Here is a 17,500-nt window from a genome sequence, read left to right as displayed (position 1 = left end):
GCTCTGCTACCTCGGGGCGACTGGTTGCCCCGTCGCTCAGAGGTCCCTGCGGCCGATCGACCCGGTCGCGGCTGTTTTCTGTCCTGGCCCCACAGTGGTGGAATGAACTCCCCACTGACGTCAGGACAGCAGAGTCGTTGCCCATCTTTCGGCGCAGGCTGAAAACTCACCTCTTCAAGAAGGCCTACTCTTCCGCTTACCACTTACTTAGCATCTATTGTATTCATACTAGCTTATTGCACTTATTGTTTTTATATTAGCTTGTGGCACTTATTGCATTCGTTTGTTTCTGCACTGTACGTTGGCTCTGGTTTATGCTCTTAGATGCTTGTTTGAGGTAGGGACATGCACTTATTACTTCTGGTGACTAGTTGTTCTCTCGAAAACCGATGTTGAATACACTTATTGTAAGTCGCTTTGGATAAAAGCGTCTGCTAAATGACTGTAATGTAATGTAATGTTGTCGGGGATTGAATACACGACCTTCCAGTCACGCTCCGTCTAATCTGCAGGGTACCGTGTCGCATGAGATACCATCAGAGGAAGTGATGGGAAGATACACACACACACACACACACACACACACACACACACACACAAACATACTAAAAGGCTGTCCGACTGAATCTCCTCTGCAGCTCAACTCGTTCTGAGATTTTAGTTAGAATATTAGTTCAAAAATATTATTTTTTACTGAACAAAAGAAAGAGTTTACAGTAACATGATACAACACAAAAAAACACTTTTAATTCAAATGAACGTTTTTAAAACTAAATAATTTGCAGCAGAACGTTTTTAAATGAACACACTAAATAATTACTGAATGAACTGACAGAGGAAGTAAATAGGTAATTATTTATTTAATAATCTTCACAGGATGTTTTATAACTTCTGTCCAGATGAAGTGAAGCTGAACTCAGTCGAGCAGCAGAAACCTTCTGGTGCTCCATAAATACGTATTTTAGGAGGACAGAATGTTAGATGAGTTCTGATAAAAACATACTTTTGAACTTCAGAATCTGCTGAGTCGGCTTCTGCAGACGCAGCACAAATATATAGGCCGGTCTCATCCGGTGTTCCTAGATATTAGTACAAAAATGATGCGCTGTAATTCAGAGAAATCCTACAAAAAACAGTTTATATGTATTCCATGTAATCATGACCCAGATGGACGAGTCAACTCTCCTCATGACAATGATTTTTATTTTAACCTAAACGACGATTTTTAACCAGGTATAAGTATTTTACCATCTTTTCTTAAACCTAACTAAGATGTTTCCTGTGAAGAAGGAAGTTTATTTTGAAAAGACTGCGTTCATGAAACAAGAGGAAACGACCAACGACCACATTAATTCATGTTAATGAAATGAAGTAGAATAAAGGTTCAGCAGACCCGTCCTCTGTTTCACTACTCTGACTGTTCGTTCTCTGCTTACAGTACGCTCCACCTCTTCTTTAAATTCTCTCTTCTCTAAACTTCCAGCAGTCTGTGTTTGCTGTTCTCACACTAAACTGATTAAAGTGAGGGCAGATTACAGGTGGATTACTTTGAAATAAATCAAACAACATTCAAGTCACACAGATTTCACTTCCAGTTGTCACTGAAACCTTGAATACGAACACAAACACTCAGCAGCATGTTAGAGCTGTAGAAACATAACGTACATGAACACAACATGCTCTTATTTCTGTCTTATTGCCCATTAATGGTGGTTTCATTAATATGCTAATGACGTCAATACGGAGCTCCAAGATGAAAGCTTATGAGCAACATTTTAAAGAGGTTTTCTTTGACAATAATCCCTCGCAGTCTGTTGGGTTTTTTACTGGATTACGGGGACGGCAGTGATGAGACACTGACGACCACACAATGCCGCTGACGAACATCCTCTTCCTGACCGACAAGCTCCTTCAGAGTAGTGAACAGACAGAGGAATGAAACAGACGGCTGGAGCTGTTGTTTAAAAATCCTCCCAAGGTGGTTTGTTAACCTGGTTTACAGGGACGCCATTGACTCACTGTCCCCACAAACCACCGTCACAGCGTTCACAGAGAAGCTCAACTGAAAACAGTAATTGTTCTATAAAATCACACAAGATAGTTTTTTTTTTCTACGGTGGTTAAAGGGACGTGACTACGATGAAATGTTTAGCAGTGATTGAAAATGCAATAATATAATAAAAACTTTATCTGTTGTATAATCCTTGAAATAACTTAATTTTCAGGAATGTCAACTGACTGAAAAGAGATTTTATGTATCTGTCGTTTAGCTAAATATAAAAATATGATATTGAATAGAATATGAATATTAATGACTAATAATGTCGTAGTGCCGCATCTAAAACCAGCCGTTCAGATATTTTAGTCGTCGACAGACGTAAAATAAGGAAATAAAGCTTTCGGTGTTTTTTCTCTAAGGGCCTCTTGAAGTTCCCTCAGGGGCCCCTGTGGGTCCCTGGACCACATCGTGGGGACCATCAGCACACAGGAAGTTGGTAGTAGATTGTTTTAGTGAGTGACACTAAAACTCTGCAGCCAGAGACAAACGTTTATACCAAAGTTAACAGGATTAAAAACACTAGAGCTCATTAACGAGCTGGAACACCAGCCGCAGAGGTGCATTGTGGGAACCAAGCACCGGGGTCAGTAGGTCGTCTTCGACCAATCAGAGAGCTCGTCTGAAGGTCAGAGATGAGCCGAGGCGTCCAAATGACCTTTAGATGTTCCTGAAACATAACCGGGGGGTCGAGGTGTGTGTGTGTGTGTGTCACACAATCAGGTTTACTGTTTCTGATTTTTATTTTTATTTTATTCTCACCTTCCCAAACAACCATTCGAGTCAACAATCCACCACAGCTGCATGTTTTTAGTGTTTGGGAAGTAATAATATATCCTCAATAAACCGTTTCTGTTGTTAGCACTGTTAGCCATCGTTAGCACTGTTAGCCGTTGTTAGCACTGTTAGCCATCGTTGGCACTGTTAGCTGCTAGCCGCCGACTCGCCATGTTGAGAGCCGTTTAGAGGCAATATCAATGCTCCCAATCTGGTGCTCTACACCTTTAAGAAACCTGAAACAGGATATCTCACTTGTTGAATCATGTTTTGGAAATGCGTTTACATGCTTTTTATAACACTTTTCATCCACATTTGTTTTCATCCAATTTTCACTTTTTATCTCTGAAATAAAATTTAAAATGAACAAACTCCCTCTTAAGAAAAAAGCTAGAACTGTGAATTAAAACAGGATTAAGAAAAGCCATGTGACCATGAGGAATGTTCTTCACACTCCAACTACAATATTATACCCAGTTATCACATGTTAACTTTCACTATTTGTTATATTTTCATCATCACAACTAATATCAGAGACGAGCCACAAATGACTCAAAGAGATCTGGAGTTATGTTTGATAATGACTTTGTGTGTTTCGTTTAAAACGTCCTCCTCTGACCTCTCGGTTAATGACGTGGAGCCGGCGCTGCCTCGGTCCTGGAGCCAGTCAGCGTTCGTACTGTGTGTCTGTGCTCAGAGGTCAGAGGACGGCCGCCTGAAGCTGCAGCGAGACATTAATCCGTCAAGTGACACCTGTAATGTAGCTGAAATCCTCAGAGGAACTTCTTACTGGAGGGATTTAAGAAAACGACAGATCCAACGCTGCCTTTGTGCCCTTTAGCAGAGCGCCGTGGCGCCGGGGTTAGCTCCGGTCTGACTTTAAATATTTCAAACACTTAAGAGGTTTAAGGTTATTTAAGAGGCTTCATTAAAGAGAAGATGAGAGAACAGGAAGTGAAACGCAGCAGCCGGTTAAATTCTGTCTCGTTCAGTCTGGATTTATTCTGACTTATTATATATTTGATCAGTTTAATACAGCGAGTATTCAACGGAACTTTCAGGTCAGTTCAGGTTCAACAAGTCCTGTGAAAACTGATTAAACAAAGACATTTTTTAACATGATTTGGATTTTAAGAAAGAAGAGATTTGATGTCTGTAATGTTTGGGATCCTAAGATGCTCAAAGAGTTCAGACCAGAAGACAACCTCCGGTTCTTTAAAGTGAAGTCAAAGCTTCATGTGTTAAAGCTGCATTCTCTCTAGTGTCCACCAGGGGGCGACTCCTCTGGTTGTATAGAAGTCTATGAGAAAATTACTCTACTTCTCTCTTGATTTATTACCTCAGTAAACATTGTAAACATGAGTTTATGGTCTCAATCTCTAGTTTCAAGTCTTCTTCAATACAGCATGATGTTCATTTAGTACATTATGGTCCATTTAGAGTCACACAGACCATAAAGCAGGGGATGCTTTAGGGCAGGGCTACACGGTGATTGACAGGTCTCTACCAGAGACGTATACGCCGTCTCTACGTCACTCCTCCTCAGTCCAGATATGGTCACTTCCTGTTCACTGGTTAAGAAAAAATAAAAACTCATGTTTACAATGTTTACTGAGGTAATAAATCAAGAGAGAAGTAGAGTCATTTTCTCATAGACTTCTATACAACCAGAGGAGTCGTCCCCTGGTGGACACTAGAGAGAATGCAGCTTTAACACATGAAGCTTTGACTTTACTCTTCACAACCAGAGGTTGCCACCTGATCTGGATGACATTTGTTGATATTCTTCGTGCTCTATCGTCTCATACTTCCTGTGCTGGTCTCCAACAGTCCCCCCCACCGTGGAGCCGGTGTACACAGAGGTCCGTCAGGCTCTCGGCCGGGCGTTTAGCCTCACCTGCCGCCTGCTGCGAGCTCACCCGGCGCGCCTCCTGCGGTACGAGTGGAAGCTGGGCTCCCGCCTTCTCACCGTCGGGCAGTTCAGTGACCAGCGCGACGACACCAGCTACCTGGTCAAGGCGCTGAACCGAGAGGGATACGGCGAGTACACCTGTGACATCACCAACGAGGCCGGCGCGGGGCGCTGCACCTTCTTGGTCACAGGTGAGTCGGCTTGACTGGTGCATGATGGGACGTGGTTTTTAGGCTTGATGGTGTGAGCAGGTTGGGTTTCCTGTTTCTGAACCAGGCAGACTCTTTTCTTTGAGTTATAGCTGGTTGATTTGGACCCGTTTTAAATGACTTAAGACTCGACATGGACTAGTCTCTAATATTTTGAGCCTGAATTTGGGCTTGGCTTAAATGACTCGGGACTTAACATGTGCTTCTCTTGGACCAAACTGAACTTGTACTTGCAGTGACTTGAGACTTGACATGAACTTGTCTCGAGTGACTTGAGACTGTAAACCAGCTGTGCATGTTTTCCTCCCAGTGAAGCCAGTAGCTGATAATGAGGTTCTACTAACAGACCTGAGGTCTGCTGGGAACTCTGAGCTGTTTTTCAAAGTGTTTACATCTGAAGGACGATGAACACGATGATTAATTAGAGTTTATCTTCATCATGAAGTCCTGTGTGTTGGCAGACCGAAGCAGAGAATCACAGAGTTTCCTCGAGGGACTTTAAAGTGTCATAAATAATAATGTGCAGAGCTTCAGGAAACCTTCAAGTCCTCTAAAACATCTGAAGTGACAACAAAGATTAGGAAACAGCTGACTGCCTCTGTGCTGTTCAGGTAACAGTTCACAGACTTCTATGTGTTTGAACTTCTCATGACTGTGAAATCTTTATCTTCTGCTACATATGATTGTCTCTGAATGTATTATTCCATTAACTATGAATTCTGGAACATGTTTTCAAAGTTCCATCAGGTTTTTTTTATTGATTTTATTTCCTCACACGTCAACATTTAGTCAACAAAGTTTTGCTTCTGTTGTAAAAACTTTTCCTTGTTTTTGTCTTCAAGACACTGAGGATGGAAACTCTGAGATGTGTACTTTAGATTTCTTCCAGTCATTGTTGTCTTTCTTTGATCGTTCCACAGCGTAGAGAGACAGGAAACACAAGAGGACACGTGATTATGTAACACGCAATACTTCATCCTACCAACACATGAAGCAGGAGACCACATAAAGCTAATAACTTTATCATACCTTTTTCTTTTTTTACTCTACTTATTATGATCTGGAGACGTTAAAATATTTAAATATCAATGCAAAACTGTTAACAGAGGCCGATTAACACTAACTGACACTAAAAGTAGCGATCAACCAAACTTCTCTGGTGTTTACTCCTGGTCCTGGTTTGGTCCAGTATTCTCTGCTGCTTTAGTCCTGGTCCTGGTTTGGTCCAGTATTCTCTGGTGCTTTAGTCCTGGTCCTGGTTTGGTCTAGTATTTGGACCTGGTTTCGCTGCATAGTTTTTAAACGTTGCATAAAACACATTTTCTAACATATGTCATGAAGCTGTAAGAAGCAGCTCAGAGGAAGTCTGCATCGGCAGATAGAAGTCCGGTCTTTAGTGTGTGGACATAAAGAGCTGCTTCTCATCTCTGATGTAAATGTGGACTCGTCTGTTTGTGACTGAGAGCTACCAGACTCTCCTGATGAACGCTCCCGTGGAGACGCCCTGTCAGCGCTGCGACACTCTTCCTGTGAAAACCGGCGGTGGCGTTAAGCCTCTCCGCTAAAGAGGAGAGACGTTGTAAGCTCAGGATGGAGAGCTGATGGGAAAAAAATGACGGCGATTATGTCGAGGCTTGTCGTCGCTGAGGTGAAGTTTGTGTTGTTAATCAGGTGTGAACACGCCGGTGGCCTTTTAAACCTCGCTCATCCTAAAGTGGCCAATGAGACGGCAGCAGAGCTTCAGAGTCCAACTGAAAAGAATCAGAAGTGAAACTCTGACATCAAACTTAGAGACTAAACTTCAACACACTGTTTCTCACTAAAGTTCATCAAGTTCGTCTCTGAGTCGAAGCAGCAGAAGAGATTCTCCTTCATGTTCATTATTCATGTTTCCATCAGTCTGAATTTACAGCAGAGTCACTGATATTCACACTGAATGGACATCTCCGGTATTCACTGGGACATTTCCTTATGTGCCTCCTCATCCTCCTCATCCTGTTTTCTGTCTTCTTTACTTGGAGGAAGTCCTCAAACTCACTTCAGTGATCTTCATCACGAACATGCCTGGTTCACTTCATTTAGGCTGATGTGGAAGTTGAAGACTTTGGTGAGGACCAGAACAAAAGAAAAGGGCCGATGCAGCTTGAATAGAAAGTTTGGTCCAATAATCTCTAGTGTTTTAGTCCCGGTTTGGACCTGGTTTCTCTGGTGTTTTAGTCCCGGTTTGGACCTGGTTTCTCTGGTGTTTTAGTCCCGGTTTGGACCTGGTTTCTCTGGTGTTTTAGTCCCGGTTTGGACCTGGTTTCTCTGGTGTTTTAGTCCCGGTTTGGACCTGGTTTCTCTGGTGTTTTAGTCCCAGTTTGGACCTGGTTTCTCTGGTGTTTTAGTCCCGGTTTGGACCTGGTTTCTCTGGTGTTTTAGTCCCGGTTTGGACCTGGTTTCTCTGGTGTTTTAGTCCCGGTTTGGACCTGGTTTCTCTGGTGTTTTAGTCCCGGTTTGGACCTGGTTTCTCTGGTGTTTTAGTCCTGGTTTGGACCTGGTTTCTCTGGTGTTTTAGTCCTTGTTTGGACCTGGTTTCTCTGGTGTTTTAGTCCTGGTTTGGACCTGGTTTCTCTGGTGTTTTAGTCCTTGTTTGGACCTGGTTTCTCTGGTGTTTTAGTCCCGGTTTGGACCTGGTTTCTCTGGTGTTTTAGTTCCGGTTTGGACCTGGTTTCTCTGATGTTTTAGTCCCGGTTTGGACCTGGTTTCTCTCGTGTTTTAGTCCCGGTTTGGACCTGGTTTCTCTGGTGTTTTAGTCCCGGTTTGGACCTGGTTTCTCTGGTGTTTTAGTCCCGGTTTGGACCTTGTTTCTCTGGTGTTTTAGTCCTGGTTTGGACCTGGTTTCTCTGGTGTTTTAGTCCCGGTTTGGACCTGGTTTCTCTGGTGTTTTAGTCCTGGTTTGGACCTGGTTTCTCTGGTGTTTTAGTCCTTGTTTGGACCTGGTTTCTCTGGTGTTTTAGTCCTGGTTTGGACCTGGTTTCTCTGGTGTTTTAGTCCCGGTTTGGTCCTGGTTTCTCTGATGTTTTAGTCCTTGTTTGGACCTGGTTTCTCTGGTGTTTTAGTCCCGGTTTGGACCTGGTTTCTCTGGTGTTTTAGTCCCGGTTTGGACCTGGTTTCTCTGGTGTTTTAGTCCCGGTTTGGACCTGGTTTCTCTGGTGTTTTAGTCCCGGTTTGGACCTGGTTTCTCTGGTGTTTTAGTCCCGGTTTGGACCTGGTTTCTCTGGTGTTTTAGTCCCGGTTTGGACCTGGTTTCTCTGGTGTTTTAGTCCCGGTTTGGACCTGGTTTCTCTGGTGTTTTAGTCCTTGTTTGGACCTGGTTTCTCTGGTGTTTTAGTCCCGGTTTGGACCTGGTTTCTCCGGTGTTTTAGTCCCGGTTTGGTCCTGGTTTCTCTGGTGTTTTAGTCCTGGTTTCTCTGGTGTTTTAGTCCCGGTTTGGACCTGGTTTCTCTGGTGTTTTAGTACTTGTTTGGACCTGGTTTCTCTGGTGTTTTAGTCCTGGTTTGGACCTTGTTTATCTGGTGTTTTAGTCCTTGTTTGGACCTGGTTTCTCTGGTGTTTTAGTCCTGGTTTGGTCCAGTATTTGGACCTGGTTTCTCTGGTGTTTTAGTCCTGGTTTGGTCCAGTATTTGAAAGTTGCAGTTCATTCTTGTCAGCCTTAACTCAAAGCCCACTTACTACCTTTTTTATGGAGCTTTCAACCACATCTCATAGTCACTAACTACTGAAATTATAATTTTTTCAAAAGTAGTCAGAGTCCCTGAGCTGAGTCAGCCAATCAGGACTAAGCTGTGTGTTATCAGGTCGTCCATGTTGGAGGTTTTGTCCAGTCAGGTGAGTTGTTCTTCTTTGGTGGTTTAATCCTCCACATTGCACATCAGCAGGAACACACGCGCACACACACACACACACACACTTTTACTGTCATATTTACTTGAGTTTTATAATCCTGCTGCCTCTCAGATTAACACACACACTTCTTCCTCTTTCATCATCTCTTCCTCTTCTCTCTCGTTGGACCAAACAAACATGGAGACGGTGACCTAATTGAATGTTCACTCTGTTGTCATGACGACTGAATTCATCACAAACTGACCCAGAATCTGACAGTGAACGAATTTTCAATGACAGAATGTAAAACTGTGTGACTGGATGTCAAGTCAGTGAAATGCACCCTGGGAGTCGTAGTTGACTCCTCCCCCTCTCTGCCCTGTGTGTGACACCCCCCCCCCCCCCCCTGTGTCTGCTCAGGGAAGGCCTTCGCTCCAGAGTTTTACTACGACACCTACAGCGCTCTGTGGCAGAACCGACCTCGAGTCTACGGCTTCAAGCTGCAGTGGACGCAGATGGAGCCCAACGCCGTGGACCCGATCCTGGCCTACAGACTCGGTATCAGACAGGTCAGCACATGAAGTCAGTTCATGAGAAGTATAATATAGAATGTAATACAATCAGAGTTTGAAATAATTTAAAAACAGCTGGTCGATTTCCTTTAATCTCTACTCGTGTTGCAGAACGACTTTGTCTATTTTCAATAAATTAAATATTGACTTTAAACTAAAGATTACTTTCAGTTTTAATCAGTCAATCTCGTTGTTTGCTCAATGGCACATAAGAAGGTGGTCGTTGTCCTGAACTGACCAATCAGATGCTGTTTACAGAGATTTGAGAACAAAATTGAATTGAATTGAGAGAGGAAGTGCTGATGGGACAGAAAATCATAAGAGGAAGACGACGATGATGATGATGATGCAGAGAGACTGGAGAGAAAAATAAGGACGACGACAAGTTTAGAGGAAGATGAGGAGGAGGAGGAGGAAGTGTTTAAAGGAGGATGAAATAACAGCTCTCTGTTTTGATGCTTAAAGAAAAATCTTTGGTCCGTCTGCGTTACTTATATCGATGTATTTTATTACGTTGTGGTTCCATGAAGCTAAATACATTTCATTTAGTTTACGAAAACTAAATATGTTGGTCAACAACCTTTTTCAACATGACGATGACGAGACGATGACGAGACGATGACGAGACGGTGACGAGACGGTGACGAGACGGTGACGATGACGAGACGTTGACGAGACGGTGACGAGACGATGACGAGACGGTGACGATGACGAGACGTTGACGAGACGGTGACGAGACGATGACGAGACGTTGACGAGACGGTGACGATGACGGTGACGAGACGGTGACGGAGACGGTGACGAGACGGTGACGAGACAGTGACGATGACGAGACGTTGACGAGACGGTGACGATGACGGTGACGAGACGGTGACGATGACGATAACAATGACGAGACGATGACATTTGATTTGAAAGTTTCATGCTGGTCTCAGTCAGCGTTCTTAGATATACCTACAAAATAATGCGTCGTAATTTGTAGATATCCCAAGATATCGTTTCGTATGCTATCAACGTGATCATGAACCAGGAAGTATAAACACCATTACAACTCTCACAGGGAGGGAGGGGAGGGGGATTGGAGACCTGTGTTCGTTCCTCATGTGAAACGAGAAGTCAACGTTGACTTATTTGTCATGTAACTTGTGTACTTCATTAACGGCACTTCAGTAGTTATTTTAACCCAAACCACCAGATCTTTTCCTAAAACGAAGTAGTTTTGTTGCCTAAAGCTAACTGAGTTGTTTCCTGTGAAGAGAGCAGTTTATTTTGAAAAGACGAGCAGAAATTGACGAGTGTTGCTGGACTTGAGGAGTAACTTTTTGTAAGATATTAATATGAACCGTTGGAGAGTTTATCTGAAGCTGATGAGGAGTTAATGAAACATCTTCTTTGTGTTTCTCTGTTGAGCTGCAGGGTGATGGAGGTTTTTGTTTCTACAATTTGTGTTAGATCCGTTCACTGAATTTTGAGAATTTTATTTTATTTTTTTTAGTCTTAGTCTGGAAGATATTTTTAACTCGACAAAATGATTGAAAGACACAACAGATCATATTCTTCATTACTGGCCCTTGAAAATCTAAAGAAAATGCAAAATGGGGGCTTTCTGGGGCCCAAAATATCATCCTTTTCTCTCCCTGCTCGTTACCTTTTCATTATTTCTGTTACTTTTATCTGTGGAAATAAACAAAAATCTTTTCATTTCAAACCTTTGAAAATCGTTCCACCATTCAACCCATGAATATCGGCGTGTCGTCAAATTAACATCGACTTTTGATTAAATTTGGAAGGAAAAGTAAAATGATTCCATGTTATCTCATTGTTGATATTCTGAAAATAAATACAAGTATTGCATGTAAAGTGTAATGTATGTATTTCACTTCTTCATTGTTTTTAAAATTTGATCTATATGACGTTGTGGGGACTCAGAGCTCGCGTGTGAGAACAGAGGTCTGGTCCCCACAAGGTACACCTGTAGGTTTAAAGGGTTAAAGTCAATGCAGCGTCCTCATAAGTCACAAAAACAAGTTTTTTTGTGTGTGTGTGTCTGTATGTTCCAGATGAGTCAGTCTCGCTGGTGGGAGCAGGAGATCCCCATGGAGGCTACCATCCAGAAGGGGGAGCTGTTGACCTACAATCTGACTGAACTCATCAAACCGGAGTCGTACCTGGTCCGCCTCACCCCCATCACCCGCTACGGAGAGGGTGACGCCACCGAACGCATCATCACGTACAGCGGTACGCCGTCTACGCTTTAAACGCTAATGTTGTTCCGATCTTTTGTCTCGTTCACACCAGAAAGCAATGCAGTGGAATTCATCCACACGTCCTCAATATATAATAATAATAATAATAATAATAATATATTCATTGCGGAGATGTTAGCCAACCGTGAACATGCTAGCACTAATTAGCTCCTCCATCTTAGACTCAATGGTCAAACGCTATTAATTAAGCTTGCGACGCTGGTTTTGACGTTTGAAACCTGCATTGTTTACTTCCTTGTTTACTTGCAAGCACTCTTCTTCTCTGCTTTTGTTGGCTCATTGCTGCGTTTCCTTGCACGTTAGCGCCACCTGTGGTCGAGTGCCTTCCTGCAATAATAAAAAAACATCACTCTGTAGTTCTTCTTCTATGGTAAAAAAACAACCTGCACAGGGTAGATTTAAAATACAGCTCAGCACTTCGTGCAATGAATGTTTCACAATATAAGGACGGTCTGCTCTGCTATTAGGCTTTTAATGTGAAACATTTTTGCAGGAAGTGTAGCTCAACATTGATTAAAAATAAACCTGAACTGGAACTTAATCAGTGCCTAAGAACAGAGCTGTTGGCTGGTTTACTGATGGATATTAAACATTATTGTGACTTTATAAGTTAACGTGGAGGAGGTGTTTGAAACAGCAGATCAGATCTTATTAATATGTGATCAAATTTTAAAAAAAGAAGAAATTACAAATAATAATAAAATGAAAATCAATATTTTATAATAAAGTCCTGCTAAATATAGTTAGTCTGTAAACTAATAATTCATACACAGTGATTGAGGCTGAAATATGAGATTTTAGAGTTTTATGATCCTAAAAACATCTGTTTATTTTATGCAGTGTTCTGTATAAAAACCCAATAAAACAAAACCGCAGGAAAAACAAGAGAACAAAAGAAATGTTGAGCTGTCACAGAAATCCTGACAGGAATAAAAATGAAAATCACAACTGCAGAGAAACATCAAAATAGAAAATATAATACAAAACCACAAGAACAGAAGTGAAAGATGAGAAACTCAGAGCGGGAAGAGACGAAGAAGAAGAAGAGAACGAGGACCCGTCTGCTCTGTGATGTCGAGTTTTGACAGACTGTCAGCGAACTCCTTACCGCGAGGGTTCAAATAGGAAGTTCAGCAGACGCTGTGAAGGTAAACACCTCCACCTGTCGGCACTCAGCTCGGTCACATGACCTACAGCGGGTCACCTGACATCTGAACAGCTGTTTGTTCTGAGCTTCAGTGAGTGAAGGAAACACATTTATCAGTTTAATGAGCAGAAGAAGAAGTGATGTACAAACCTGCTTTAAAGTGACTGTGAGGGACTTCTATCTGGTCCTGAACCAGTCTCAGTGTAGTCCTGATCCTCTATATGAACCAGAACTCAGTTTAGTCCTGATCCTCTATATGAACCAGTCTCAGTTTAGTCCTGATCCTCTATATGAACCAGAACTCAGTTTAGTCCTGATCCTCTATATGAACCAGTCTCAGTTTAGTCCTGATCCTCTATATGAACCAGAACTCAGTTTAGTCCTGATCCTCTATATGAACCAGAACTCAGTGTAGTCCTGATCCTCTATATGAACCAGTGTCAGTTTAGTCCTGATCCTCTATATGAACCAGAACTCAGTGTAGTCCTGATCCTCTATATGAACCAGTCTCAGTTTAGTCCTGATCCTCTATATGAACCAGTCTCAGTGTAGTCCTGATCCTCTATATGAACCAGAACTCAGTTTAGTCCTGATCCACTATATGAACCAGTCTCAGTGTAGTCCTGATCCTCTATATGAACCAGAACTCAGTTTAGTCCTGATCCACTATATGAACCAGTCTCAGTGTAGTCCTGATCCTCTATTCAGTGATTTTCAACCGCTGTGCCGTGAGAGATCGCCAGCTGTGCTGTGGGAAAATGTCCAATTTCACTTAATGAGTCCAATAAAATATTATTTAGTTGTTGCAAATACTTTGCCATTGTTGAGCTAAGTAATAAATACTCTTCCATGCCAGTAGGTAGGGCAATAATGACGTGTTAATTTAGGACAGTAGAATGAAATGACGCGCAGGAGAGGTTGGGGTGACGAGACGAACAGTGATGGAGAAATATTTGAAAAGGAAAAATGCAGACTCTGAACTGGTCCCTGGACAACATTCTAACCCAGATGAAAAGCCGAGTAAGGATCAACACATTGAGAGACTTGTCATTCAATTGTCAGCATATATCCGTTCCTCGGTACAACGGCCCGCCAGAAAATATCATGTTTATCATAACTGACCCGCTACACCACAGAGCTCCGGGACGAAACGTGGCGATGTGAGCTGGCTTTATGTGACGAAGCATCTCACTGCGCTAAACCTGCAGCTTCAGGGACGTATGATCACAGACCATAATTTGTTTCATTGGCATATTTTTCCGATGCACAAAGAGGAATAATTGAGTTGATGTTCAGCTACATTACAGTTCTTTAAGAAAGAGGAAAAACTTGGTTCATGTGATTCAGGTTCTGGCTCCTGCTGGGGGGGGGGGGGGGGTGTGTGTGTGTGTGTGTGTGTGTGTGTGTGTTCTCCTGTCTTCACACTGTCCCAGATCTGTAGCGCTAACTCAAAACTAGCGCTGCTAACACGCTGTGACATCACACACCACACCTCCTCTGCTCTGTAGTGAGGCCGAGCCTGCAGGACACACACACAAAGACCATTTTCCTAAATCCTCGATCACTTTTTAAATTGATTTCCTTCCAGGCAGCCGTTAGTTTTAAACCTGCAGAGAGAAAATCAAAGAGTTCAGTCGGGTTTATGTTTTAGTTAAAGATACGTCATCGTGTGTGTGTGTGAGTGCTTTAGGCTGTTGTCTTCACACACAGCTGTGAAAGGTCATGTAGTCAGTAAATTAACTAATTCTGAGGCTGTGAACTTTAGCATGCAGTGAATCAAATGCGAGGTTGATGTCATGATCTGTCAGATTTGAGTCATTTAGTAACGAACTGCGTAAACTCTCTGCTTCTTCTCACACCATCAACACACACACACACTTCATTAAGATCTCTGGTAACACACACACAGTCAGAGATAGAAGAGGTGTAAGGGGAACAACTCGTCGCGTTACGTCGTCGCGTTACGTCGTCGCGTTACGTCGTCGCGTTACGTCGTCGCGTTACGTCGTTTCTTAACGTTAAGGGAAGGGGGACACATGAGACCCAGGACTGAGAGGTTCAGACTGTCGGACCCTGCTGCAGTAAAATGAGAGGTTTCTAAAGGGACTCTGGTGCTCAGAGACACTACCACTTTAGTCCACCGGGACCAACAGAATCAAGACAACATGAAAGTTCATCGTAGTAACTTCATCTCTGTTTTTTTAACAGTATATCAGTGTTTGAAACAATAGACTTAGATATAAATAACTAAATATAGACTCTCTACGAAGCTTCGTAAAGCTGAGAGGAGCTTCACCTTCAGCTGATCGGTTCAGGCACCGTTTAGGCACCGGTATCGTTTTAAAAGTATCGTTTTAGCACCGGTATCGGAAAAAACCCAAACGATACCCATCCCTATTCATAACTATGTGTTTTATTGAGGTTTATTAAATATCTATCATCCACGCTTTCAGATACTTTTGGGAAACGAGGCCTGGGTCAAGTTCCTGGTCCAGGATTGAGAATTGGCCTGTAACCAGTGTCCTCACTCTCCACAGCTAAAACATAGTCCCCACAATGATATGCAAACACACACACACACAGCACCCAGAGCTCATTAATTACTGCTGGTTGATAACGGAGCACAAGCTTGTTGCCAAATGACACAGCAGCTGTTCACACAGTCATAGTTTCCAACAGCTGGTGTGTGTGTGTGTGTGTGTGTGTGTGTGTGTGTGTGTGTGTGTGTGTGTGTGTGTGTGTGTGTGTGTGTGTGTGTGTGTGTGTGTGTGTGTGTGTGTGTGTGTGTGTGTGTGTGTGTGTGTGTGTGTGTGTGTGTGTGTGTGTGTGTGTGTGTGTGTGTGTGCGCGCCATGTGGTGTAATTACCCTTTCGCTCTGAAAATCGGATTAAAAAAAACAGCTGACTGTGTCAAACCTGCTGCTGGTTTAGTTTTACGTCTCCACTTCCTGTTTAAATGTCCCAGTTAAGTTATATAATAGGAATTTTTCTCCACTAATCACCAAAATGAAGACAGACTTTGACAGATGGAAAAACATCTATACTTCATTAACAGGCAGAGTTAATTCTGTCAAGATGATTGTTCTACCACGCTTCTTATATCTGTTTCAATGTCTGCCAGTGTTCCTGCCGAAACTCTTTTTTACTACCTTAGATAAGCATATTACAGGCTTCCTATGGGATAATAAACAACCGCGGATAAGTAAAGTGATGCTACAAAGACATCGATCTCAAGGTGGACTTTCTCTTCCCAATTTCAGATATTACTACTGGGTAGCAAATATACAGAAAATAATATACTGGATCAAACTCCCTCAAGTAAGCTGGTGCCTAAATGAAGCTAAATCTTGCCCGTCATCTTCTCTTCTAGCATTGGTAATCTCTAGACTACATTCTCCCCAAGAAAATATTCATCCAACCCGATAGTAATTGCAACATTAAAAATTCTGGCGCAGTTTCGCGCACAATTTGGCTTCAAAGATCTATCTACTGTAACCCCTATTCATGATAATCACCTCTCCCCTCCAGCCAGACTGGACCATGCATTCTCGCTATGGCTTAAAAATGGCATTTTCAACATGGGTCAGTTATACATTGGTGGGGTGTTCGGAAGCTCTGAGGATATATTTAAGAAATATAATATCCCTCACTCCCATCTGTTTCGCTACTTTCAAGTGCGAAATTTTGCTAAATCTAAAGTAGACTGGGAAAAAGAACTTGCCATGAACATACCAGACTCATTTTGGAACCAGGCCCTAATTAGAGTCAATAACAGCTCTTCGTGTGCACGGTTAAATGTACTACAATTCAAGGTACTGCATCGCCTGCACTACTCTAACTTTAAACTTTCAAAAATGTACTCCAATGTAACGGATAACTGCAATAGATGTCACAACTCACCAGCAGATCTTACTCGCATGTTTTGGTTCTGCCCCCAACTGGCAAATTACTGGGAGACAATATTCAAAGTTCTATCACAGTCCCTTAATCTGAATATTTTACCCAACGCCTGGATGTGCATCTTTGGTGTTCAGGGGAGTGGAGGTCAGACGTTAATGAAGCAACACAAAAACATAATTGCTTTCTCAACCCTCTTGGCACAAAGGAGAATCCTATTGGACTGGAAGTCACCTCGTCCTCCCAGTTCCTCCATGTGGTTAAAGGACCTGGTGTTCTTTTTAAAATTGGAGAAAATTAAGTTCTCGCTGCGGCGACAGCCTGAGAAATTCGAATCTACTTGGAGTCCGATCATACGATACTTTGATAAATTGAAGACTCTCTCATTAGATTCATAAACCATCTGACGTTGTTGTAGGAATTAAGAATAGCAATAACTTCCAATTTCCAGAAACTCATTACTGGTTTCTGTTTGTCTGTAATACCCTCCTACACCATTTTTACTTTTGTGTATACTTGAGCTACTAATACTGTAATGTGCTTTTTGACAATTGAAGCAGTGCAATTTGTTCTGTGTTGGGGGAATGTTGGGGGGGGGGGGAGAAAATGACAAATGACATGTGCAATGTATACAGTAACTGTGTACTCTGCTTTTGAGAATAAACACAATTTACAAAAAAAAAAATGTCCCAGTTAAGTGGAAGTTAGAGTGTCTTTGTCTTCTTGTTCTGTGATATATTTCACAGGGAAACAGATTATTTGAGCGGTGAACATATACAAGAAGGATTTAAATCAAA

General features: G+C 42.4%; 1 protein-coding gene across 1 annotated transcript in view; it reads left to right on the top strand.

Annotated features, from left to right (window-relative positions):
* The window catches only part of mdga2a (MAM domain containing glycosylphosphatidylinositol anchor 2a), a 73,580-nt gene that overhangs the window by 32,711 nt on the left and 23,369 nt on the right, over positions 1 to 17,500 (top strand). Inside the window, exons 9-11 of the mRNA XM_076107260.1 lie at positions 4,664 to 4,936; positions 9,242 to 9,390; positions 11,454 to 11,631. Of these exons, the coding sequence (XP_075963375.1) occupies positions 4,664 to 4,936; positions 9,242 to 9,390; positions 11,454 to 11,631 (600 nt within the window). The remainder of the gene's footprint in view (positions 1 to 4,663; positions 4,937 to 9,241; positions 9,391 to 11,453; positions 11,632 to 17,500) is intronic.

This window comes from Anarhichas minor, unplaced genomic scaffold (assembly GCF_050575085.1).
Source record: "Anarhichas minor isolate MPS153535 unplaced genomic scaffold, ASM5057508v1 ptg000038l, whole genome shotgun sequence".
NCBI lineage: Eukaryota > Metazoa > Chordata > Actinopteri > Perciformes > Anarhichadidae > Anarhichas > Anarhichas minor.
This window is presented reverse-complemented; position numbering and strand designations above follow the sequence as displayed.